This window comes from Camelus dromedarius, chromosome 36, assembly GCF_036321535.1.
Source record: "Camelus dromedarius isolate mCamDro1 chromosome 36, mCamDro1.pat, whole genome shotgun sequence".
NCBI classification, from domain to species: Eukaryota; Metazoa; Chordata; class Mammalia; order Artiodactyla; family Camelidae; genus Camelus; species Camelus dromedarius.
Window position 1 is genome coordinate 13,144,540 of NC_087471.1, and position 25,367 is coordinate 13,169,906.

The following is a 25,367-nucleotide window of genomic DNA, read 5'->3' on the forward strand; positions in this document are numbered from 1 at the left end:
CTTCTGGCCTCACCATGCCTCACCTGAGGTGACTTGTCTGACCTAAGTCAAAACCGACAGCCTCTGTTTCTCTTAAAGTCTGTGTTTTCTCCACCTCCCGGAGACATTCGGTGAGGGGACATCACACGTGCACATGCATGTGGAGGGTCTGCTCCAGGACAAGCAGGGACAGCAGCCCCCCAGCCCCAGAGCCCCCCCCCAGGGCAATGCGGGAACACTCCTGGGAGAGCAGAGAGGAGGGAGGAGTGTGACGCAGGGGGAAACCGGCTGTCGGAGCAAAGAGGGATTTAGACGCTGAAAAAAGGCCACCGTGGGAGACAGTTGCTCTGCCGCAGGAACCCTGAGGTCTGCCCTGTGCCAGCCTTGCTATTTGCTCAGCACTATTTTGGGAAGGAATTCGTACAGAACTGGCTTATCTTCAGCCCTGAGGTTTCCTCTGATTGACTGAACAGCAGGTGCTGGAACAGCCTGTGGCAGAAATATCACAGAGCCGGGTGCTCATCTTAATTTTATATCTGAGTCTGTGATTTTTGCTTGAATGTTTTATTTGTTTCTGCATGATAAAGAGGTAAGCACATTTTCCATAGGTACACATATGAATTTATTAATCCCACGTTTATCTGTGATTTGTAAATTTAATATTGAGGTTACGATTACATAATTGAAACAAAAACAAATTTAGTAGAGAACTCTATAATAAAAGGTGATGGCATTGTAATTTTAAGAAAGCATGCAGCTGTCTTGGCTTTTTAAAAAATCTATTATATCTGAAAAAAGTAAGAAGTCTTGAAATTCCTTACAATGCCACATGTTAGGTGAGCTCCTGAACCAACCATCACATCCTAATCAGAGGAAAAGTAACAAAACATGAAAGTATCAAATTAAATTGTTACACTCTCTTTTTTTTTTTTTAACAGAGGTACTGGGGATGGAACCCCAACCTCTTTCATGCTAAGCACACACTACCACTGAGCTATAGCCTCCCCCTAAATTATTACACTCTTGACAAATAACTTTCAGGAATTTAACCATAAGGCCTAATGAACGAAGGTCTGGTTATCCTCACTTCTTCTCTAGGTACCAACCCACTTTGGTGTGTTCTCAACTGGAGGAGAGTGAACAGCCCCCACGGTGGATTCCAGCCCCTCCACACCGTGGTACCCAGCGCTCCACCACCAGCGCGTTCGGAAGTCATTGTTACAGAAATGGCACATCTGTTCTGTGTGGCCTAGGTGTGCCTTTGTCTCTGGAGGGACTCCACGTGCCTCTGCCAGGATCCCCAGGGGACACACACTCTGCAGGGGAGGTCTCAACCCCCATCCCCCCACCTTCCTCCAGAGCCCAGGGGTGACACTGCACAGGTAACATCGTCTTCTGAGCAGCTCCATGTGTTCACGTAAGTGCTTGTTCTGGACACATGGATGCTGGCAATGTGCCTGGTCCAGAGGAGGCCGTTGCCCCACAGACAGTGTGGTCCCTAACCCCGACGCGGGTGAAATCCCCAAGGATTGTTGGGTGAACTGAGGACCGCTCCACTGCTGACAACGTCAAGACCTAGCTGTTGTTCCCACAGCGTCCAAACTATTGATGCAAGTCTGACAGCTTTTAGTTCTCTTTGGGTTCTGGAGACAACATATTCTGCATTTACTGAGGCTCGTGTTGAAATCCAAACTGCACACATCAACAGGCAGAAATTAACTGAAAATAACATCAACTAAAGTCAGAAATAAAAGTGAAAATGTTGCACTTTCAATTTGGAAAAAAAAAAAAAAGATATTTCTTGGCCCATGAAAGTTCCAAACACAGTTGACACAGGACAGTCATCAGCTGCTCACTGCAGAAATGCCACGTTCGTCTGTTCTTAACTGTTTTCGTTTTTCTTTTTGCATGAAGGTGGAGTGGAGACCCTGCACCTCAGGGTAGAAATTCAAGTTCCACAGATCCTACATGTCATGTTTCTAATTCTGCCTCTTCTTGATCTTACCTTGTTTAGACGTCCCGGATTTCTCCGCCTCATTTCCTTCTATTTTTATGTTCAAATCCCAAGGTCCGTGTTACCGATGTTTTTCCAGAAGGTAATTTGCATCTCAGAGACAGGCTTCTAGAATGTCACAGAATTTTCCAAATTACTTAACTCAGTCCTATTTCTGTCTCTTCTCTGGGAATTATCATCAGTCATACAGAGAGGTATAGAAAAGTAACAATAATGCTGATTATAACTGTACAAATGCAGCCCTTTTTGAGGCACGTGTGGCCATGACAGGAGTTAGCGTGGTCCTTCCAGAATCATTTTATTTACCGTTTGCAGCAGCCCCGTGAGGGAGGGTCAGGGTCACAGGTGAGTAGTCTGCTCTCTGTCAACACACAGTGGGTCTGAGGAGAGGCCTCTGACCCCCCTGCCCACATACGCTCCCCCACAGTGTGGGGTTCTGCAGCCACAGATGAGTGAAATGATGGTTAACCCGGCAGCTTTTCATGAGAAAACCATGGAGAGAGTTGAGGAGGAAGGAAAAGAAACAAAGTATGTTTATTTCTTAATATTAAATCATTAATAGAGTTTTCAATTATTGAGAATTTTAATTCCGTGATCTTACTGTTTTGCTGTATCGGTGTAATTGCTGATTACTGTACTGAACTTTTGGGAGTCAAAAATGCTCACCAGTTTTATAAATAAATCCAGTTTCTGTTTAATTTTCACTGCTTACAATGAATTTAGAATGTGAGGATGACTCTATTTCATCAGAATGATTTTTGACTCAGTTAACACTTTTCACTTTTCAAGTTTAGGGTCACACCCCTCATGGTATTGGGGACATCCGGATGGTTGTCACGAAGTGTAAGATAGTTTATTTTGCTTTCATTAGAACTCCAATCATTAAACCATTTCCAACTCGAGTTGCCCCCTGTGAGCAGAAACAGCCCTGGGACTTGTTTCTGTATTGAGAGGAGGTCCTGTAATCCACTCACCCCTCTTTATTCTGTGAGAGCGATTTCTGAATCTGAGTTTGAAATGTCCCTACAAACTTCCTTCCCATCTATCCTTCAGAAAAACTTTTTTTTAAATGGAGAGATTTATTTCCTAATTTACTGAACTCTCACCCTGGAGGGGATCCTTCAGTTTCATTCTCAGGACCATGTGAAATGCAGATGGAAGACTCCGTGTGTGTTGATAATGGTAGTTACAGGGGAGGGCGGAGTGTTACGCTTTTCTCTGTGTGTATGTTTGAAATTATTCCCAATAAGATACAGTGCATTACACGAGTACAGTGTTTCTTTTTGAGATGTTGAAAATGTTCTAAAATTACATTGTGGTGATGATTGTGCAACTCTGTAAATTTACCAAAAGCCATTGATTTGTACCCTTAAAGTGAGCAAATTTTTTGTCATGTTAATTATACCCTCATAAAGCTGTTAAAAAAATAAAATGGACCAAATTCCCAGACAAAAATTAATTCGGCAAAGACAGAATAGTGCTGTCTGGAAGACTTGAAAAGCACTGTTGATGATGTATATTTACGTTAATGTACTTTTTTTTACTTAAAAATATATTGTAAGAACTATATCTTTAATAGATGATTATCTATAGTTGGAAAGTAACGCGGTATTTTATTTAGGAGTTTATGTGACTTGCCTATCTTTTACACAGTAAGAAAAACATTGAGAATGCTTATAAAACCCTGATTAAGAAATAGGAAGAATGTAGAGTTTCAGCATTGGGACATCTTTTTGGAAATTTTAAATGGGAAAATATGATGGATGAGGCACTGAAACTTTTTAAAAAACTCTTGACTTGAACTGTTTAATTATAAAAAAGATGCAAAAGTTGTACAGAGCCCCCACGCACCCCTCCCCCAGCCTCCCTTCATGTTAGCACCTGGTGTAACCAGGTGCACCTGTCCAGCCAGGAAGTTAGTGTCAGGGTAACAGTAGTAACTAAGCTCAGACATTATCTGAATTTCACTTACTTTTGCACTGTCCTTTTTAAAGACAAAATTGAGAAACATATTAGCAACAGACTTTAATAGATCACTTTTTCTGATTATCAAAAAATTCCTCATAAATTTTATTTTTACTGGGTGCATAATATTTCTCTAATGCCCAACATTTAAATTGTTTGAAAATTTGCTTTAACAAAGAACTCCACTATTACAAATATATGTATGTATGTGCGTAACTGGGACATTGTACTGTACACCAGAAATTGACACATTGTAACTGACTGTACTTCAATAAAAAAAAAAAGAACTCTGTGACAAACATTTTGATGCATAAATCTTGGTACACATTTTGTGGTATTTACCTAACCTAGGTACCTAGAACTTGAGTAGTCAATCAAAAGTATCAACATATTTAATGATAATCTTATGTTTTGCTAAATAGCTTTGCAGTAACTCTGTTCCTATTTATATTCTTATTAATAAAGTATAAGAGAAATGATATGTCATATGATTCCAGTGCTATTATCATTAAGATATACTTTGCAACTTTGGAAGTAAAAATATGCTAATTGTTCTTTTTGTTACTTAAGAGGTTAACATTTTTATTATTACTTGTATTTCTTTGGTGAATTACCTGCTCATATTAAAGGCTTAGATGTTTTCTTATTGATTTATAGGAACTTCTTACATATTGAAGCTTTTAACAATTTCACTGAAATAGTTACTATTTTCTCATTGTAAATTTTATTGTTTTAGATAGGAATAGTTATAGTTTTGTGTCATCAAATGTGTTCTCTGTATTTCTTCCAGTGAGATCACTTATGATTGAAAATGTTTTTCTAAACATCACGACATTTTACAATTTCTTTCTGTGACAGGCATGTGAAACGATTTCTCTGCTTAAGCAGCTATGGCCGGAAGAGTGTGACATTTGACGAGTTCTTTGTGTCACTTCACGCTCGTTGTTTTTGAGTTTGTACACAACGTCTTAGAGAACAGGTCGCAGACTCCCGCTGCTCAGAAAACTAACACCCAACAGGTGCGATCATTATTTTACTGTGAAATACAACACCATGGCTCTCTGTGTTTGAAATTTTATTGATTGTCATTTCCCCAATTCATTTGATTGACTTTATTTCTCTAATTTATATGAACTTCCAAACAAGGGGTGGGGGAGGCGATAGAATTTGTTTCTAAGACTCATCGATTGTGCTGTGACACGATTTGGTGTTTTACTCTGCACGTTTCCCTTAGTCCACGTCTAGTCAAATCTGTCCAGTCCTCCCAGGAAGAAAGGAGCTGGCACTGGTGAGAGCGGGCTGCCTTCCGAGGTTCGGGGCTCCTCACACCCCTTCTGCCCTTAAATCCTCACAGTAGCATTTTAGGGGGCGCTGTCATTCTTATTTCACGGATGGGCACGCTGAGGTTCAGAGGGTCCGGGGAGCAGTCCTCAAACGAAGTGTTAAATGCCGTGTGGCGTGAACCCAGGGCTGTCTCGTCCCGGTTCCGCTGGCCCACACGGCCCTGGAAGGGGCAGTCCTGCCTCCCATCCTCGCCGGGGAGACACGGAAGGGCCGAGCCTTCCCCGGCTGACGGGGGCCGCGCGGCTTCGCTGTCCCGCTGAGCAGCCGTCCCTGCGCTGCGCACACGCGCTCACACACGGGTCCCCCTGCTGCCGTGGAAAATTCTAAGAAAAAACGAAGTTTTGTCTCTTTCTTCCGCAGTTTCAGAAATGAGCGGGGCTCACCGTGCCTCTCTTGCGTCCTTTGTGTGAGTCGTGTCCTGGTAGCGCATCCCCACGGGGCTAAGCGGGTCATCTCAGGTGACCACCCAAGTGACCTACACCCAGTGTCTCTCTGGAGCGGCTCATCCTTAGGCCCGTTTGGCTCCGGGGAGGCGCTGCACCCTCTGCGTCTGGGGCCGCGACACCCGCGGGCACGGGAGGTGGCCAGGTTACATCCGCCCCCTCCTTTCCTGCTCCCGGCCGGGGACGCCTTCCCAGCCGCGCCGCGTTCAGCGCCAGCTGTACACACGAGGCCGGGGGAGCGGACAGCCTCCAGGGAGGGTCAGGGGTCCTGACTCCTGAGCCCGCGCCGCTCGGCAGCGGCGCGTCACCAGGACAGCCCGCCCCCGGGACGTGGGGAGACCGGCCTGCTCAGAACCGAGGTGTCAGTGCGTGACGGCCGCCCGCACGCGGGGAGCAGCTAGTGGGCTGCCCGGGCGTCGCGCAGCGTCACACAGGGTCACGCAGCCTCACGCAGCGTCCTTCAGCCTCACGCAGGCTCACGCAGGGTCACGCAGCCCCACGCAGCCCCACGCAGAGTTGCGAGGCGACGTGCGGCCGCCAGTCCCTGACGTGCTCTGGGGCTCGTGCAGGGGGAGCGCCGCGGCCAGGCCCTGGGGCAGGCGGAGGACATGTGTAGGCTGCGCTGTCTCGCTGCGGTTCTCCTGCTCCGCGCGCCTCTTCCCCAGAGAGCCCACGCCAGAGTCGTGGCTTCCCGCTGGACCGAGGGCATTCAGACCGCCTCACAGATGGTGAGTGGACGCTCGGCCAGGGGGCCTTGTCTCTGGTGTGTGGGAGCCACATCAGCACGGGCGCCTGAAAGGGTCAGTGGCCTGGTCAGTCCCTTCCGAACTCCAGCAGCTGTGTTTGCGGTAGGACCGGCCGCGCGACGTCTCCAGTCTGAGGGGACCGTCTCTTCTGCTCCGCCTGCGTCAGGGCCGGGGTCGGGTCAGGCCCAGGGTCAGGGCTGGGGCGGGGGTCAGGGCCGGGATCGGGATCGGAGTCAGGGTTGGGGTCAGGCCCAGGGTCAGAGCTGGGGCCGGGGTCGGGGGGTGGGGTCAGGTCAGGCCAGGCCCAGGGCCGGGGCCAGGGTCAGGGCTCGTGGCGCTGTCTCCTCTGCGCTGCGCAGCCCGCCTGTCTGCGGGGGCGTCTGCTGCTGCTGCTTCAGCCTGAACCCCCACCCGTGACCTTTCCCTCATTTTATGTCCCTGGAGTGTGCGTCTCGGAATAAATCTTCTTTCACTCAAAAAAAAAAAAAAAAAAAAAAAAAAGAAAGAAAGAAAGAAAAAAAGAAAAAACAAAAACCAGTGTTTTGTGATGTCAACCGGGAGAGAACAGTGACCGTCGTGTTCTGTTCTTGAGAGCCATTGAGGAAAGCAGTCTGATTGCTTATTATTTTCGTCCATTATTGAGGATATTTAGGGAAAAACACGTTGACTTAAAAAAACAGCAAACGAAAGCCTTACCCAGAAGCCCACACAAATCAGTGCTGATCACTGTTGATATTTCGGTTTATTCTTTTTGGTGTAAATGCTTTTTCTCTGTTATGTGTAATTGCTTCTAACGTTGGGACTACACATAGTTATAGGTGAAGATATATATAATGTATGGTCTATTCCTTTTTCTTTCCACGTGTTTCCCCAGTTTCTCCCTCACTCTGGGTTAGCTTGTTCTGTGATGGCTATTGGCTGTTTTCGATGGGCACAGCGCGGTCTGGGAGTGAAGAGGGCGTTTGTTGTGTTATAGGTGCTGCTACTCCCGGGTTCTTCGTGTGTGAGTGTTTCCTTTGATCTGGGGACTCCATGCCCAGAAATGGGATTAGCAGACCTTTTTTACGGATCTTGACACTTAGAGTCCAAGTGCTCAGGGAGAATACTTTAAAACCAGTCAGTTAGGAAGCCAGTCCACAGGTGTTGACCCACCGCACACTCATTGTGTGAGTCCCAGGGAGGAAACTGAGAACCTAGTCCCCCCACCCGCAGCGCTGTCATAGAGCCATGTTTTGCAGGAGAGACAGATACTGAATTTTTTAAATTATTGTTAAGGAGGAACTGCAGGATGCTTTATTACCTGATAATGAGAAGACTCCACTCAGTCTGAGAAGGATGGCTTCTCCTAAGAAATAAAGAAGTCAGGAAACCCGAGTCTGTCGGTTTGGGCTGGTTTCACTGGTGGTGCCTCTGGGATGTCTGCTGTGGCAGCTTTTGGCATGTGCGGGCAGCACTTCCAGTCCAGGTGCAGAGGGGTGGGCCTGGATCTGCAGCCGTGAGCGCTCCCAGGGGACACAGGATCATGTGCTTCTGCTGGTGTCCAGTGAAAGTACATTCCTGTGTCCCAGAGCCCACTGGAGAACTCTTCCCTCAGCATTTTTGGTATTCCATCAGGAAGAGGCAAACTGTGGTTCACTAAAGGGATGGAGATTCTGTCTTTAGCTCCTATTTAATTTACTTTAGGTATCTTAGTGTAAGTCATGCCAGGGCAATACACTGAGCCTAGGGATACTGTACGTCAGATACTGAAATAATACGATATAGCGTCAACAGTGTTGTGCTTTGAGTTTTGTTGTAAATTTACTTTCGAGAAATACTTAATTTTTGCCAACTTTGTGTAGGTTTAATTACATGTACTACTACTGAATGGTATGTATATATTATTTGTGATATTGATTTACAGATGCAAAGGAGTGCTCTGTATGTGCAATTTTCACATATCCGAGTTTCATAAACAATTTTTTAATGCACAGTGTGCATTAAATGAAAAGAATAGTACAGAGTCTTTCTAAATGATGGGATGTTCTTGGGTAACCCTGCAGGACATGCTCAGTGGTCTTGGCTGGTAGAAAACATCGTTCTTTAGCTAGGGTGGCGTGGATGGCCAGATGTGTGGGAAGAGCACTGTTTATTCCGTGCCTGTGTTAAGTGTGTCCTTGACCTCTGTTACCTCATTCAGACAACACTCCTCATATGTCCTCATTTTATGAATGAAAACCTGGGCTCAGGAACGCCAAGTGGCCCCTTAGTGCAGCAAACAAATGACCATGTTGAGGTCCAGCTTCATCTCAAGCCTGTGCCACCCCCCGCCCTCTGCTCTCCCATGTTGGGAGTGGCTGATGACCCCTCAGCCCTCCTCTGGTCTCCCCCTTCTCTGAGCTTCACGTGGGTAGCACCGGCACCTGGAAGCGTAACTTCAGGGAGCCTAAGACATTTTGGCAGTAAATGGTACATTCTGAGGCCTCTGGAGAAACTGAGCAACTCAGCAAACTGCAGGGGGTGTTTCGTGTTTGCTCCAGTCTTCACAGTTAGAGACCACCTGCGGTGCCTGTCGGATGGAGTGAGTAACGTGGGGGACTTCTGGTGTCCTGTTCTCACACATTACTGTTGACTCAGTGGTGTGATGGGGAAGGATCTGTGGCCTGGGGGTGGAGACAGACCTCATGTGCGTGGTTCCCAAAGTGAGGTCCCCTGGCAAATGGTATCAGCATCACCTGGGACCTTGATAGAAATGCAGATTCCTGGGTCCACCTAGACCCACGGGATCAATCTCTGTGGATGGTGCCCAGCAATCTGTCGTATTTAATAACCTTTCCAGGCAAGGCTTATGCTGCAGTTTGAGAATCACTGCTCTATGGCTTTAAGGAAATCTCAGTGTTTTATTTGTAGAAAAAACTACAGTCAAGGTGAGAGGTCCCTGCTTCTTTGATATGTATGGTTTAATCAGGAACCATGGGCAGCCATCTTGAGTTACCTGGTTGGAGCTGAGCTGCCCAGCGCAGTAGCCAGCAGCCCCAAGTGGACAGTGGGCACTTGAGACGTGGATAAGTCTAAAAGACACCATATTTCAAAAACTTAGTGTGAGAAACATGTAAGCTGTTCTGTTAATATTTTTATATTGATTACGCATTGAAATGATAATATTTTGGATGTGTTGGGTTGAATGAAATAAAATGAATTTCAGCTTGTTTCTTTTTTAATGTGACATCCAGAAGATTTATACTAACATTTGCAGCTTGCCTGTGTTACACTTCTGTTGGGTTACTCTGGATTCAGTTCCACATCGATCCAGATGACAGGAGAGCCTGAGTGTTTTATCAGTGAGGGAGTGTGGGGCAGAGAGCCTGCTTTTTCCCCCTCTGAACCTAACTCTCCAGACTCTAACACTGATGAAAGGATGGCTCCACTCACTCACTGAAGTTACTGAACTCGTGTCTGCCTTGCTGTGTGCTAAGCATGCTCAGGGAGACATCCTGCCTGTGACTGGCGGGGACATAGATGCACTTTTGTTAACTTGGTGGCTGCACAATGATGTAAGCTAATGAGAATCTTTGAGTTTGAAGGTTTCAGCATCTTCTAGATCCCCGAATGAGCAAATGCTTCTTTTTCTTTAATGCTCTTTTGACCTGGAAATAAAATGGAAAACATTAAAGCCTAAGTAAAGAACAGATGCACATTTGAAAGCAGTATTTCGGTAGTCTTGGATCTGTGGGTTACAGTAGGAGAAAAAAATGTATTAAGCATGAAATACAGATTTCTGTGATTCAGAATACAGAACTATGAATTCATTTTTTGTTCAGTTTGATTTTATTTTAGCTTTAATCTTGCAAGGTATAAACACTCATCATTAACCAGCTCAGAAGGGCTCACATCAGTAAAAAAGGGAGGAGCCTGTTTACCTTACCTTTCAGTTGGATAATTGGCGTGTTTGAGATCATGTTAGAGTTTATTGCTAACGTAGAAATTGTCAATAATTTGGTTTTATTTCCAATTTTCAGAAAAATTGGTGTGACTGTTTCATTCTAAGTAATATAAATGTTTTTGAATTTTGAAATCTGAATTTAACTCACCTTTCCAACTTAAGTGATGAGCTTTTGTTGAAAAATACAGCATTTTACTATGAAGAAGAAAATGTTCAAGGTATCACCTTAGTATATTATAATAATTATACTTTTATCCAGAGGTAGACCTTATAAAGGATTTAAAACTTCAAAATCATTTTTGTATACTTTCAACATATAACATAGCAGTCATTGTCTTTCCACTGTTTGTTTATATATGTATATAAGTTTTACTTAGTTGCAATCAGAGTGAATGTTGTATTTTAAAACATTTTTAACTTAATATTACTCTACAAGTATTGTTACAAAAATACGTTTGGGAAATTGGCATTTCTAGGTAATATTAACAGTTGAATTTTCCATTTAAATACATGCATAACATTTTTTCATAACATTTAATGTAATCATCCTACTACTATCAGATATTTAGGGAATTTTAAATTTTTTCCAAAGATAAAGCTGATATATATACATATATATATGTGTGTGTGTGTGTGTGTGTGTGTTTGTTATAGGTAATTAATTTTCCTTTCTTTGAATCATTTTATGAGAATAAATTTTCTGTTTATTAATAGTGGAAGAAAAATGACACATTTTAAGAGAAATATAATTGGGCATTATTGAAGCTTCTTTGACCACCAAGTTTTGGTTCCTACATAGTGCAAACATTGGAATGAGTTAGCTTCAGATACATTTAGCAATTCTCCACAAACATTCTAATGTCTGAAAAATCATAGTTTTTGTTCTGTTTTATTGATTGTAAAGCTATGTGTGACATAACATTTCTTACTACCTTGAAGATAGTTAGGTGTTCACCATCTGTTATTGTTAGTTAAGATAGTTATAATTTTAAATACTTAGTTATCAAATAGGGAAACAAGATAAATTTTAAGGTCTGCAGTCTCACAGGCAACACTAGGGATCATTTTCCTTTAGGTTCAGTGTGGCACTCACTGAAAATGTCACTGTTTGACAAGTATTTCAGAGCTCTGTGACTTTGGTCAGAATAAGTGTGTCTGTGTATGTGTGAATGACTTTTAGTTCTTACCACTTTGACTCTTACATAGGCCTCCGTTTGAATTTGGGAAATGTCATTATGAAGGATTATGAACATCTCCGGGATACCGTATCAAAGTTGGTCTGAAAGTTTGATGTTGGAAAGCCATTTCCTCTGAGAACAACAAAACTTCCTTTTCTTAGAAAGGCTCCATCACTGATCAAAGGTAAGAAATCTCTAACTTAATTTGAAAGAAAAGCCTCATCCCTCTGAAAATGTTTTGAAACATTTGAACGTTGCTAACTAAATGTTGCAGGTGTAAGTATTTTCCTGGTGCTGTGCATTTTCACAATAAATTACGTACATTGTCTTATCCTTGGGGCAATAATACTTTGTAATTTTGAAGTTTTATGTTTTGCTTGTAACTAATGTTGTTGTCAATTTTTAAAAAAGCGAAATACATGTGATTTCCATTTCTGTCAGTATGGAAGTGTTAGTAAGTGAAATGCTGGATAAAAGACACCAAACATCTTTTTATAAAATCATAACTGAGCTCAAAACAATAGGAGGGAAATCTCAGGAGCCAACAAATGAGGGAAGAGACAGATCTGCAGGTCACTCTGAGAATTTCTAATTATAGGTCTGCTCTCCCAGGAATCTGGGTTTCGGTTTACTCTCTTATCAGGGTCAGGAGGACGCTAAGCCAGAAAATAACCTTAAAGTGATCAAAGGGACCTGGCACATTCTCCATAGAGCAACATGATAAACCCTGGTTTTACAGGATTCTCTGTCAGATATGAGTGTAAACAAAAATTTATAAAACAGCAGAAGAAATAAGTCCCAAGAGAAACAGGAAGTTACAGAAATGGAACTCTTCAAGTCCTTCAGGATTTGTAATCATCCAAAGTAGAATGTACTATATGTGTGTTTAAAGATGTCTAAAGAAATAAAATAGGAAATTTGAAACGTAAGAAAATAACAACATGATACAAAACATTTCATTCACTTCGTAAAGTAGCCGAAGTTGTGGAAATGAAAATACCGTCAGTGGATAGGTTTGAAGCTGACGGGATTTTGCCAAAGAGAGAGTTTGTGAACTAGGGATAGGTCACAAGAATTACACGTACAAGTAGAGATGACACAGTGTATGCCTTAAATTTACACAATGTTATATGTCAGTTATAGCCCAATAAAGCTGGAAAACATTTGAAAATAACCAAAACAAACAAAGGAAATAGAGATTAAAAATTATAAAATACATGTATGTCTTCCATGTCTTCATGGAATGAAGCACACTGATATTCGCATGACAGGGGTCCCGGAAAGAGAAGAGAGGGAGGAAGGACCTGAGAAAATTTTTGAAGAGATAACAACTGAAAACGTCCCCAACTTGGGAAAGGAAACAGTCACCCAAGTCCAGGAAGTGCAGAGAGTTCCACACAGGATCAGCCCAAAGAGGAGCACACCAAGGCACGTAGTAATCAAATTGACAAAAGGAGAAAATATTAAAAGTAGAATCACTTAAGCTAAAAGATTGACCATAGCAAGTGTTGGCAAGCTGTGAAGCAGCACTACTAGTGGAATGCAGAATAACACAGTACTAGGCTTTTACCTAATAGAAATGGAAACATTTTGTCCAAAGACTTGTGCATGACTGTTTATGGTGGCTTTCTTTGTGATAGACATTATCAGCTTGGAATCATGTTTCTATAACCATGCAATGGAATATAACAACAATGAAAAGGAGTGAATACAGACCTAATAACTACATGAGTGAATTTCTAAATAATAATGCTGAGTGGAAGAAGCCAGAGAATAGATTATTCCATTTATATAAAGTTCTTGAAAATGCAAATTAATCTGTAGTTACAGAAATCATATCAGTGGTTTATTTCTGGACAGGGTCTAGATGTCAGGAAAGGAGGGAAGAGAGAGATTACAAAGACACACAAGAAACCCTTTGAGGATAATGTTTGTATTTGTTTTCTTGATTGTGGCAAAGGTTTCATAAATATATGCATATGTCAAAACATCAAATTGTACACTTTAGATATGTGATATTTGTCAGTTTAACCTCAATGAAGCTGTAATTTCAAATAAAAAAGATAAAACAAGAAATAAAAGACATGGAAGATAGCATGAAGATATGTAACCTTTTATTCATTTGGAGATTCAGAAGCAGAAAATGAGCCAAGGTGGAACAGGCAGTATTTGAAGAGATGATGGCAGGGCACTTGCCTGGATGATGAAAGACAAGAATGTGCACATCGAGGGCGTACGGTGGGTCCCAAGTGGGTCAGTTAATACCTGCATATGCACATTCAGAAAAATACCCATGCTAGACACAATGCAACAGAATCATAGAATGTAAATGTAAGTATCTTAAAAGAATCAGAGTTACTTACAAAGGAAAAAATTAGTCTGATAATAGACTTTCCCAGTAATAGTGATAGAAATCAGAACTTAATGAAATTATATGTAATTCTTAACGTGTAATTTAAGAATGAAGGAGTAATGTGGACATTTTCAAAAGTACAAACACAGATTTATCTATCATCCTGTCACGGCTGAAGGTAATTTATGCATCATGAATTTCAGGGAGAATAAAATGACCCCAGAAGGAATGTGAAGGAAAGCTAAGGGGAATTCAGGATGTAGTTACAAGTATGGTTTTCTGAGGACAGGGGAGGAGTATATATCCTCTGCCCTTATGTCAGGATGAGTCCCCCAGACAAAGACTCTTGAGTTCGAGGAGGTGGTTGACCCGGGAAAGTCAAATACCGGAGTGTTAGGTAACATCAGGGAGAAAACACAGTCCATGCAGGGTGTTAACGAGTAGGTTTCCATGTGGGCAACTGCAGGTAAGTTATACTAGGAATTTTCGAATGGTGTGCAAACCACTTGGGAGATATCTCACCCAAAGAGCAAGATAGCCAGGGTATTTACCCTGCAACTTCCATCCAGTCTTTGGGGCATGAAATCCTTAGGACGCTGGCAGCATCCACGGCTGTAAGAGGAAGATGCCCAGGTGGAGTTGTAGGGCTCATAGGAAGGTATCAGGCAGACACCGGAACAGTGAGCATCAGGGGAGTAATGGGCAGCCTACCTGGAATTAGGAGCTAGATACTGGATAAAAAGACATTCATTAGCTAGCTGTCATATATACAGTGTGCATGTGACATGTGTGAACACTAGTGTGTGTGTGTTTATCCGTGTTTGTAATATTCAGAAGGATGTAAGGGAAGACGCCAGTGAAACCCAGTAACTTCACTGACATCTGTATCTTCCCCTACTGCCTTTTCATTTTATGTTCGTGAAAGTACAATGTAAGAGATTTCTGAGTGAGACTTCCATGTTCAAATTCCTTGTCCCATAATAGGAAATAAGAAAAGAAATAAACATTTGAAAATAGGAAACAGGTGTTTTTCTATCTGTCCATCCACCTACCTACCTACCTGCCTGAGTGCTGCCCTTCTCATCCACTGCGGTGTTCCAGAGTGTTTTAATGTGGGAAGTAGCTTTATGGGATGGGCAGGAATTGATCAGTGTAAATAGGATCAATGAAAAATGTTTCTTTAATGTGAAATTTTAAAAAATGATGTATAATATGTCTGCATGAAAGTTTCACATTTGACCTTGTCTTAATTTTTTACTTGTGTATAGATACCTTCAAGGATAAGATGCCTAATTTGGGTTTTATTCCAGTGTCATGCCAGGTGGTTGATAAGTTTGTTGGAGACATTTTGAAAGATTTGCCTTTCCTGGTGAGGTATGGGGCTCAAAGAGCCTCAGTAAATACCTGGGTGGAATGAATGAATTACTCATTAAAGACTCTATGAAATGTGACATTATTTATAAATAGGGTATGTTAGATGTAATGTGTTTGTAACACATGAGTTTAATATCAAAGCTTTTTTGATCATAACTAGGTTAAAATCAACATGGTTTTAATCTTAGAGTAAAATCATTCCACCTGTGTGTTTTTAATTAATGAATTAATCGATGAATATTTGTTGATGTTGACCTCACTGTTAGAGACACACAGTGGAGTCTGGGTTCTTAAATCCCTAATGAACTGCTCTTTGGAGCCTACCACCCACATTCTATGACCAAAAGGAAAGGTGGCTGTGATTTTTAAAAATAAATTGTTAAAAAGATGAAATCTGTGCTGTGTTTGGAGGCATGTGGTTTAAAATAAGCGTGTAATTCCTTTCATCTCATAGTGATGACCCTGCTGTAGCTTTGCTGGTCAGACAGAAGGAATTTGATGAACTTGTGCACTGGCATCCTGCAGACCCCTCAGTGACGACTACGACAGGACAAAGTGTCAGTTCAATGGTCAGTGCTGCAACTCTGGTGAAATAAATTAAGATCAGTGTCACTCTCTTCCTGTTATTTTATAATGAAAAGTTGTCGTGTTATGAGCCAAGAGTTATACTTCTTGATTAATAACAGTGTACTAGATGTTTAAAGGTATGTCAGTGAGGCAGGTGAAGGACGAGCCCCCCTTGGTTGCTGACGGTCACGTGTCCATGGCACGCGGCTCTCTCAGGAGGAAGTGCATGGATAATGGCATTTGTCCCCACAGAAGTTAGAAGCTTTTTTAAGCAAAGACAGCTTGCAGTTTGACACCTGTGTGTTCCTTGACCTCAGAAATATTGAAGCCAAAGGCTTCTGAGCAGTTTCAGTAGCTTTCACATCACTCAGTTGACTGCTCGTCACAAGCATAGTGGTTCACCGCCATGGTGCTCAGGTTGGAGGGGCTGTCACAGGAGGCTGGTGACACTGCTGCAGCCAGTATGTCAGTGAGACTGAGTTAGGGACCCTTCTCCCTGGCTCATCCCGTGTCTTCCTCTCATCCTGGTCTATCCCCCGCTCAGCCTTTCCTTCACGTGGACAAAACTTACCGTCAGAAAAATCTAGAAGTGCACTTGGTAAGCTCGCTCATACACAGCACTCACCAGCCCTCTGATGAAAACAGCGACCAAGATCCAAAAAAATATGAGGGACTTTTTAGACTAATCCTAACATCCTTCCAAGTGGTTTGATTTGATATTGGCAGATATGGGTAGAAAAATCAACCCACTGAATTATCCTCTTTAAGTGAGGACTGTAGTTTTCTTTGGGGCTGGGAACAAGTCATACCTTTGTTGTTGGGGTTTCCTATGTCAATGGATTTTTCCACAGTGACAGGTTTTCTGAGCTGACAAGATCTTGGCTCTGTGGCTGTGGTCTGGAGTAAGGGTTTTTCTATCAAGTGTCGCAAGAAGGCCTAGATGGGTGTCTTCCTGATTCTGCCTCCACCTTCCCCTCATTAACCTCCTTCACAGAGCGCATGACAGAAGCACTACCCAGAAGCTGTCGTTCTCTGTGGCGTCTTGATGTTTGCTTTGCGAGGTAGATGATGAAAGAGTGTTCTGTCCCTTCCATCCTTTAAGGAGAGTAAGGAATGAGGCTACAGACAAGAGAGAGCTTGACTGAAGATTCCATCTTTAATGGAAGTAATCAGCCTAAATTACCGCTCCAAACTAAAAGGAGAAGTGCATGTGTGTGTGGGGTGGGGGTGTGTGAGAAGCATCAGTGAGAATGCTGTCAAAAAAATGTAGTTGTGTTGCATTTCAAGTCTTGTCTTTTTCAGAAAAATCTAGAGATCCTCATTATCTTGCTTGTATGGAGGGAAGCACCATTCTTTGCTGGGCAGTGTTGTGTGGCTAAGAACTCAGGGTCGCCTCTGTCCCTGGCGGGCAGGTTGTGTCCACTCTGCTCTTGGGCACTGGTGTCTGGCTTGTTTCTCAGGCCACATTGTTTTGCCATTTTTTTTTTTTATGGCCGGTACCACCTACTGTTGGACTTAAACAGCAAAAAGTCTGATCTTTGTCATTTAGAAGAAAGTTTTGTTTACAAAAAGTATAGATATCCTCATTTATGACCCTTTGTTTTTAATGTGATTACTCTTAAGAAAGGCAGATTTGGTTGGGATAACTCTAATTCTACAGATTAAAATGAATTCAGTCTCTGTTTTAGTTTCTAGGAAAAGGTGGCCTTGTGGGACGTGTGCTCAGGGTCTGAACCCGATTGAACAACATAATTAGTTGAAAATAGTACTTTATTTTTGTTTGCAGCTTTTTCATTTTCATAGTTGTGAAAGCAGGGAAATTAGTAAAATATGTGAAGAGAAACTGAGCTTCCTGGAAGTGGAATTGATGAAGTCAGCTTCACGCATGTTGCCAAGTTAATCTTCTAAAAGTCACATCCATTGTTGTTCCCACTGACAGCACGCGGACATGTACTGTCTCTTATTTTTCCCAGCGTTCCTATGATCTTTTAAAAAGTTTTTCCATTCTGATAAATGAAAACTACTGTCTCATACTGAAGCGTGTGTTTCTGGATCCCTGGTGGTTTGGGGCTCTTTACATGTGCTTTCTGGGCAGTGGGATTTCTTTATTCACCAGTTCACTTGTAGGTGTATCTGCCTGTTTTCCTTTTTGTCTTTTTGTTGATTTGTCAGAATTTTGCGTGGTAAATGTATTACTTCTTCTCTATAAATTGTAACAGATATGCTTTTGTCATTTTGTCTTTTTGCTATATTGTGGTCATATTAATGATAATATATTGATGTCTTTGTACAGTCAGATCTACCAGTGTCTTTAGCATTTCCATGTGTGCTCAAATAGATGAAAGTCTTCACTTTCTAGTATCTTCATGCTTATGTCTTAAAGTTTACACTTTAGTCACGGTGAAATTTTTTTTTTTTTGGTATGAATTGTGGAATAGCTGTGTGTGGCTGTGCACACTCTCTGATTCCACTGGTGAGGCCACCTGCCTGGTCAGTGTTCTGCTCCTTGCAATATAGATGTCCAGGGAGATGACCCCAAGGTACAAGGACCCCCAGGCCACACTGGCCACCCCTCCCTCAGCCGTCCCACTCCAGTAGACTCACCTCTTCTCTCTATGCTGTCTTTGTCTGATGTGTGGGCTGCGTTTCCCATTTCTCCCTCTGATGAAACCATTTTTTCCCATTTTATTTGGGTTGAGACTCCTGTGAGGTGAGTCAAGCAGCAGGAAGGTGGCACATGGGTTAGTGGACGCAGAGCAGAGGCTGTGAGGGGTGTGGACCTCCCTGCGCTCCCCACAGTGCTTGTTTGTAGACAATCCCTGTGGTTCTCTGAGGTTTCACCTGGACTTTATTATGTGATTAATGGAAGGCTTTCCTTATCAATCAGGCCCTTGTGAACCAAGTGGCAGCCACGGTTCAGAACCGTTTTAACAAAAATCTGCCCAGTGGAGAAGCTCTGTGTGGGGTGTTCACAAGGGACTATCGACACGACGCCCTCAACTCTCAGGTAGGATGCGTATTAATTAGTGCGTCTGTTACTGAATTATGTGATGGTACTTAGAAGTCTCTCTCACTAGAGATTCACTATGTTGGCAAGGCCTGTAGAAATAATTTTCTTGAATTTACAGAAGATGTCATGGCTTTAGAGAAAATTTAACATTGTTTCATTCCAGAGAGTGAGAAACAGCTCACCTTTCTCAGGGACACTTATATTTTGACTGTAGATTTCAGTTGTAGTTCATTGGCATCATCTTGGCTTATAAAGTAGATTTAGAATGGTCTGAAAAACCCAGTGTTATACAAATTAACAAACACTGCTTTCCAAGCACAGTAGCTTTTTCTTGACCTGCCTCGACACGTAGGATACTTACGGTAATTTCAAAAATGCTGTGTCATGGATAGACTGCAGGGCGTGAAATAGGTCACAGGTAGTGGTCCTCCTCATTGAACTCATAGACAGGCAGTTAAGACCAAACACAAAGGGAAACCGTGACCACAGAATGCTGCGTGGGAGACCGGGCTGTGCTGCCGAGGGCAGGGAGCGTGGTACCAGTGTCAGTCCCCCCAGTCCTACCTCCACAGCCTGCACCTGGAGCTGAGCAGGGCAGGGAGTAAACACCAGCTGTCTTGGCTGAACGTGGAGTGTCCCCAGCAACCACCGTTCGTGCCAGGATCTGAGCTGGGGGCCAGAGCATCACCAGGTGTGTCCTGCAGCTCAGCTCCTCCCTCTGCCCGGCCCCCTCCCAGCTGCCAAAGCTGCTAGTCTTCAATGAACATTTTTCAATTTAAACTGTACCTCAGAATCAGATTTTGAGGAAATAAACCTGCAACAATGAACTCTGTTGTTATCACTTTGAATGCTCGTAAATAAGAATTCAAGCTGCGTAACCCATTTGACCTATAAAAACGGCAATTTCACAGGGCTTAAAGTAATCTGTCACAGCTTTCCTGCAGCATTCTCAGAAGCAGCAGGTGCCTTCAGGAGCTACAGCTCTTTTGTGTTCTTGGAATGGGGTCTGCCAGCCCCGAGGGCTCACCACGTCTGTCTGCACGTGGTTTATTTCAGGTACTTGTCACCGTGCCTGCCTGCTTTGAAATCCTGCTGCTGGCTCCTCATCGCCAGGCGTGGGTGAAGAGGATCAGATACGTGATATTTGATGAGGTGGGTGGGGTATGATTTCTCCAGGTTGAGTTCCTCATTTGGCCACCTGAGGGCGTTTATCATTGGTGGGAGTTGGGGTTGGAGGTCCCCGGCTTCCCGGGTGAGTCACGCTCAGCCTTTTGGCTCCGTTTTCCTGTTTGGACTCAGGGAAGGGCGCCGGGTCTGCAGACCCTTGTCTTTGGTGACTTGGAGCAGAGTTAACCACCAGGGCATAGATTTTCCTGGACAGAGATTTCAAACTCCAATCTTGGACCCTTGCAGCAAAGATACGGGGCTCCGACAGTGATGTCAGTTATGTAAGTTACTTCATCAGTCCTGGTCCCGACAGAAAACAAATGACACTCAAAATAGAACAACTTGAGAACAGCCTTTTCCCCAGGTGTGCAGGGGATGCTGTCATCCAGAGAGAGCAGCTCCGCCTGGGGCTTAGAAGGACAAGCAGGGGGGCGACCACGGAGCCCCACAGGGAGACTGGGGCTGCACTGGCTGCTTGGGGAAGGCAGTGGTCTGAGCCCTGGGTCCTGCCGGGCTCATGGTAGCCTGTTAGGAGGACAGCATGGCCGAAAGACCCATCCTCTCTTCCGGTCTCCTGCCAAAGTCGCCTTTGGCCAGATCCGATGGAACCAGAGGGCGGAGCAGCCCTTTGCAGGAGCCGCTGTGTGTCAAGTTTCCCTGGGCAGAAAGGGCGGAATGGAAAATAATGGATATAGAATAGGGCAAATTAGTCTTTAGAAAACTTTTATAGCAGCCTTAAGAATATTTTTCCAGGGACTTAAAATGACCCATTTGCTCCAAGGAATTTTCAATTTAAAGTGGAAAATGGTGATAAGCCTGTGTCTAACTTAACTTTTCTCGTGTTGTAAACTTGGAGTGACCAAACACGGTGATGCTTTTCTTTGGTTTGAGTCTGATTTATTGTGTTTATTTTTGCTTGGTTTGTATAAACTGCATCTTGAAGCCTCGAATGTTCATGTTCAAAAAAAAAAAAAAAAACCCCAACAACGTTGTCTTTGCGATCTAATCCCTTGAGTTCTGCTCTTATCTCTGAACTCTGAAATGGTGTGACGCTGGGGACCTGGTTCCCCAGTTTTAGGTCAGGGCAGAGCTGACGGGCTTTGAAGGCTCATGTCTGTTCTGGCAGTCGGGGAAAAGTGTCACCTGTGTGAAGCAAAAGGTCACTGCTCAGCAGAGGGGCATGTTGTCTGACTTGGGCAAAGCCAGATGGGCAGCGGGATGTTTTTTTAAAATGATCTGGCTCTGATGGGAAGTCTTTCCCAGTTTGTTGCCAGGTGTCATAACTTGATCTGTGAAAAGATCATCTGAGAATTTTCCCTAAACCTGGTTCAATTTGCTTTATTTGGTCAGAGGACATTTATTTGTTAGCCAGCATTTAAGGAGTATGTCCGCAGTGCCAGGCACAGTGGGTGCTGGGGGGCCCAGAGGTGAGTCAGAGTCAGAGTTGGACCATTAAGCATACACGGGACTCTGCAGCCCTCGTGGGTGCATCCTGGAGAGAAGGGGCAGCTGGTCTTGGTGGTGACAATGGCAGGGCAGCAAGAGGATCGCTCTGCAGGAGTCAGAGACGTCTTCTAGGGCAGTGACATTGAGCCCGGCTCCACAAGTGGAAAAGGAAAGGGGGCAAGAGCATTTTAATCCTAGGGAGCAATAGACATGGGCCTTCTGGGTAGAAAGTTGTGCTCTAAGAGCACAGCCAAGTCTGGTGTGTGGAGGGAGTGGTGAGGCAGGCGGGGCTGGGAGCTGCCCTGACAGCATCGCCTGGTTCAGGGGTCTATATTTTGTCCCACGTGCAGTGGGAGGATGGTGGAGACATTTGACTGGGAACGTGGCCTGATCTAGTTCATCCTTGAGACTCGTCTCTTGGTGGTGAGGTGAAGGACGCAGGGGCGGCAGGGAGTGGGGAGAGTACTGAGGTGTTGCAGCTGCAGTGTGATGCCGGTGTGGTGGGGAGCAGACTTGGAGGAACTGTAGAGATTTGAAAGACACTTTTGAGAGAAAGACCAAGAGGAATTATTGATGGAAGTTAAAGAAAATTTGTGTCAAGATTTTTTATTTCCTGAATTTGCCAGTATTTATGTAAACTTGGACTGATGGATTAGAGGTAATAGGAAACTATGTGTGACCTTCCAGGCTTCTGTGTCTTATTGTCATTTGGTATTTTTAAATTAACTTAAAATTTAAACTAAAACAAACCAACAAAAACAGTTCACCAGTTTCTCCCACCTCACCTCCACCTTTGCAACTACTTATGTGTTCTCTGTATCTTTCAGCTCTTTTCTTTCACAGGTCAAGCTTTTAGATTCACGTGTAAGTGAGATCGTTGTCTCTCTCTGATTTATCCCATGTAGCATAGTACCCTCGAGGTCCATCCGTGTTATCACAAATGGGAAGGTTTCATTCTTTTCTGTGGCTTTTTTGTGGAATAACATTGCATTCTGTATATACACACCACCATGTCTTTACCCCCTCACCCATCAGTGGACACTTAGGTTGCTTCATTTCTTGGCTGTTGTACATAATGTGGCAGGAAGCATGGGGGTGCATGTATTTTTTCGTGTTCTGTGGATAAACATCCAGGAGTGGGACTGCTGGATTATATGATAGTTCTCATTTTAATTGTTTGAGGACCCTCCATACTGTTTTCCACTGTGGCTGCACTGATTTATATTCCCACCAACAGGGATTGTGGGTTCCCTTCTTTCCACATCCTCGCCACCATTTGTTACTTGTGGTCTTCTTTATGATGGCCGTTCTGACAAGTGTGAGTGGTACCTCACTGTGGTCCTGATGTGCATTTCTCAACAGTGAGTGATAGTGAGCATCTTTCCATGTGCCTGTTGACCATCTGTGTGTCTCCTTTGGAAAAAAGGTCTGTTCAGACCTTCTGTCCATTTTTAATGGGGATCTTTGTCTTTCCACTGTCTCTCCACTGTCTTGCTGGAGAGATCAGAGCGGAAGTCTGGGAGCATCTTCTGGTCATGATCCGCTGTCCCTTCCTGGCTCTGTCGGCCTCCATAAGCAACCCCCAGCATCTCACCGAGTAGGCATTGGCTTCCAGTCTGGAGAGAAGGCTGTTCTAGTTTGAATGTTGGGAAGTCACACTCTCTGTATGGGTTCTGGAGAGTTTCATAACTTCCTGGTGGATTTACTAGCTTATCTCTGGATTCAGGGATCAGGATCAGAGTCTCTGGGCCGCCTTGCTGGTGCTGAACAGGGACACACTCTTGAAGGGAAACCAAGGACGCCCCCAGCCAGGTCTACAGTTGAGCAGGAATTTCCCCCATTTCTCGAAAACTGTTGGCCAGAACTGATTGATTTGTGTCTTTTTCTTTGTCCTCTACTGAGAAATAAAATTAAAATGGTGTAAAATGCCACACTCTGCCGTGGACCTTGACGCTTCTTACACTGTCCCACGTTGGAGATGTTCAGAAAGACAGTAAAGCCTAATTAGCTGGAAGCCCCACATCATTTTTAAATTGGGCTGGATTTTTGCCCACTAGCAGTCACAGTTACAGGGAAGACTCCTCTTTACTAGGCACTGTTCTAAGTGCTTCATGTACATCAATTTATTTTAAATGGCCAACAGCACTTACGATTGGCAATTCTCATTACTGCTCTTAGATAGGGTTTCTAATGCTATTATTATTATTTGCATTTTAAAATGTGGAAAATGAGGCACAGAGAGATTATGTGATTCATCCAAGAGACCCAGCCGTGTAAGGAGGCCGGGATTTGATCTGAGGCAGCCTAGCTCTGGGGCTTGTTCCCTTCAGTACAAACTTTAAGAAACATGTGATTTTCTCTGTTTAAAATATTTGATGTCACAGGAAATAGTTCCATGTTCTGCCTAAATAATATGCAGTCTTAATTCTGAGGTGGCCACAGTCAGTAAAACGGTGCTGGAGACAAGCAGACAGTACGATGGCAAAGAATGCTGCCTCTCAGAGACCCGCTGGTCCCCGCACCGGTGTGCACAGAGACTACGCACTACCGAAGCAGTCTTACAAAGTGAGACTTGGTAGGTTTGGCACATTCATAGGAGTTTTACCTTTTCCCTTGACGTTCTCCCAGCCCCTGTACGTCCACCTACTGGAACCCTTGCTCTCCTTCCCAGTGCTCTACAGGGAGAGGTACAATGATTTGGAGAAGCACGTATGTTCAGTTAGGGATGGTGGGATTCATTTCGACCATTTTCACCTGTGTGCTGTGCTGACCACGGACCACGAGAGTGAGGCTCCCGCCAAGCTTGTTCTGAAAGGTGTAAATTATTTGTGTCCTGTTGAAAAGCTGCCTGGTTGACACTTGGCAGAATTACAGAATAGACACAGTACGAGTTATGTCACCTTAGTTTGAAAAGTAACAGGAACAACTTCATAGCTGCACTGGTGGCTCACAGGGGTCTGGCTGGAGGATGGGAAGCCGGAGAGTACTGGTGTCCCAGCACTTCCCGGCCTTTCTGACCTGTTCCCCTGAGTTAAGCCTTGGACTGTTTCCCTCTGACAAAGTTGGTTCTGACAATTTTTAGTGGATTTTTTCATGTTTCTGGGGAAGGATGGGCCCCTGGACCTGCCTTCTCTGCTGTTTTCAGTGACGTCACTCATGTTTGGCACAGTTTTAACACATGGAGAATAACCTGAGTAATAATAATGTGCTATTATATATGAGACTAAAAATCGGACTTTTTCTGCCAAACGATGAGCCTCTTTACTAGTTCAGTCGATTTAGGGCTACGTGGAGCTTAGGTGCTGGATGCAAAGGGTGGGGGTGTGTCCTGAAATCTCTCTGTCTCTGGTTTTATTTAGTCTCTGGGAAGGCCAGCAGTTCTGTGGTCATTAATCGTGTCTATTAACTGTAGATTGAGAGCACGTCCAAACACATTTATTCCTTCAAGTGTTACCTGTCTTTTTTCTCTAGGTTAAATACAGGAGACACATTTAATCTAATCCAAGATTTTGCACTTGTCACTCAGCCTCTAAGGTAAACATTCCTGCGCTAGAAGTTCTTAGAACCAGCTGTGTTGCATTAAATACAAGTATCAGTAGTGATTCAAACCCTTGGTCTTGGCCAGGATTTCACTCAGTGAATTATGCAACAATGAAGGTGACAGCGTTGTGTTGGCCTTTAAGCAACTAAGTGAAGCATTAAACAGAAAACTTGGGAAAGAAGGAAGGCCCCGACAATGTCCCACTTAACTGCACACCATGCACCTAGGAAGCAGAGGTGGCCAGAACCCCACCCTTCATGTCCTAGGACATGGGTCACTGCAGAGGACTACCCTTTCCTGTAGGACTAAGATAAGATT

At 43.7% G+C, this 25,367-nt stretch overlaps 1 protein-coding gene across 1 annotated transcript; it reads left to right on the top strand.

The window, feature by feature from the left end:
• Nucleotides 1-2,060: 2,060 nt before the first annotated feature.
• DDX60 (DExD/H-box helicase 60) lies at nucleotides 2,061-24,928 on the top strand. Its single transcript, XM_064482546.1, is given in 14 exon segments — nucleotides 2,061-2,075; nucleotides 6,315-6,473; nucleotides 10,490-10,631; nucleotides 11,620-11,775; nucleotides 15,213-15,318; nucleotides 15,773-15,837; nucleotides 15,840-15,887; nucleotides 18,403-18,425; nucleotides 18,773-18,892; nucleotides 19,952-20,048; nucleotides 22,991-23,105; nucleotides 23,941-24,083; nucleotides 24,180-24,290; nucleotides 24,816-24,928. Coding segments are annotated over 14 exon segments (1,386 nt in total). The 3' UTR covers nucleotides 24,902-24,928.
• The last annotated feature ends 439 nt before the right edge of the window (nucleotides 24,929-25,367 follow it).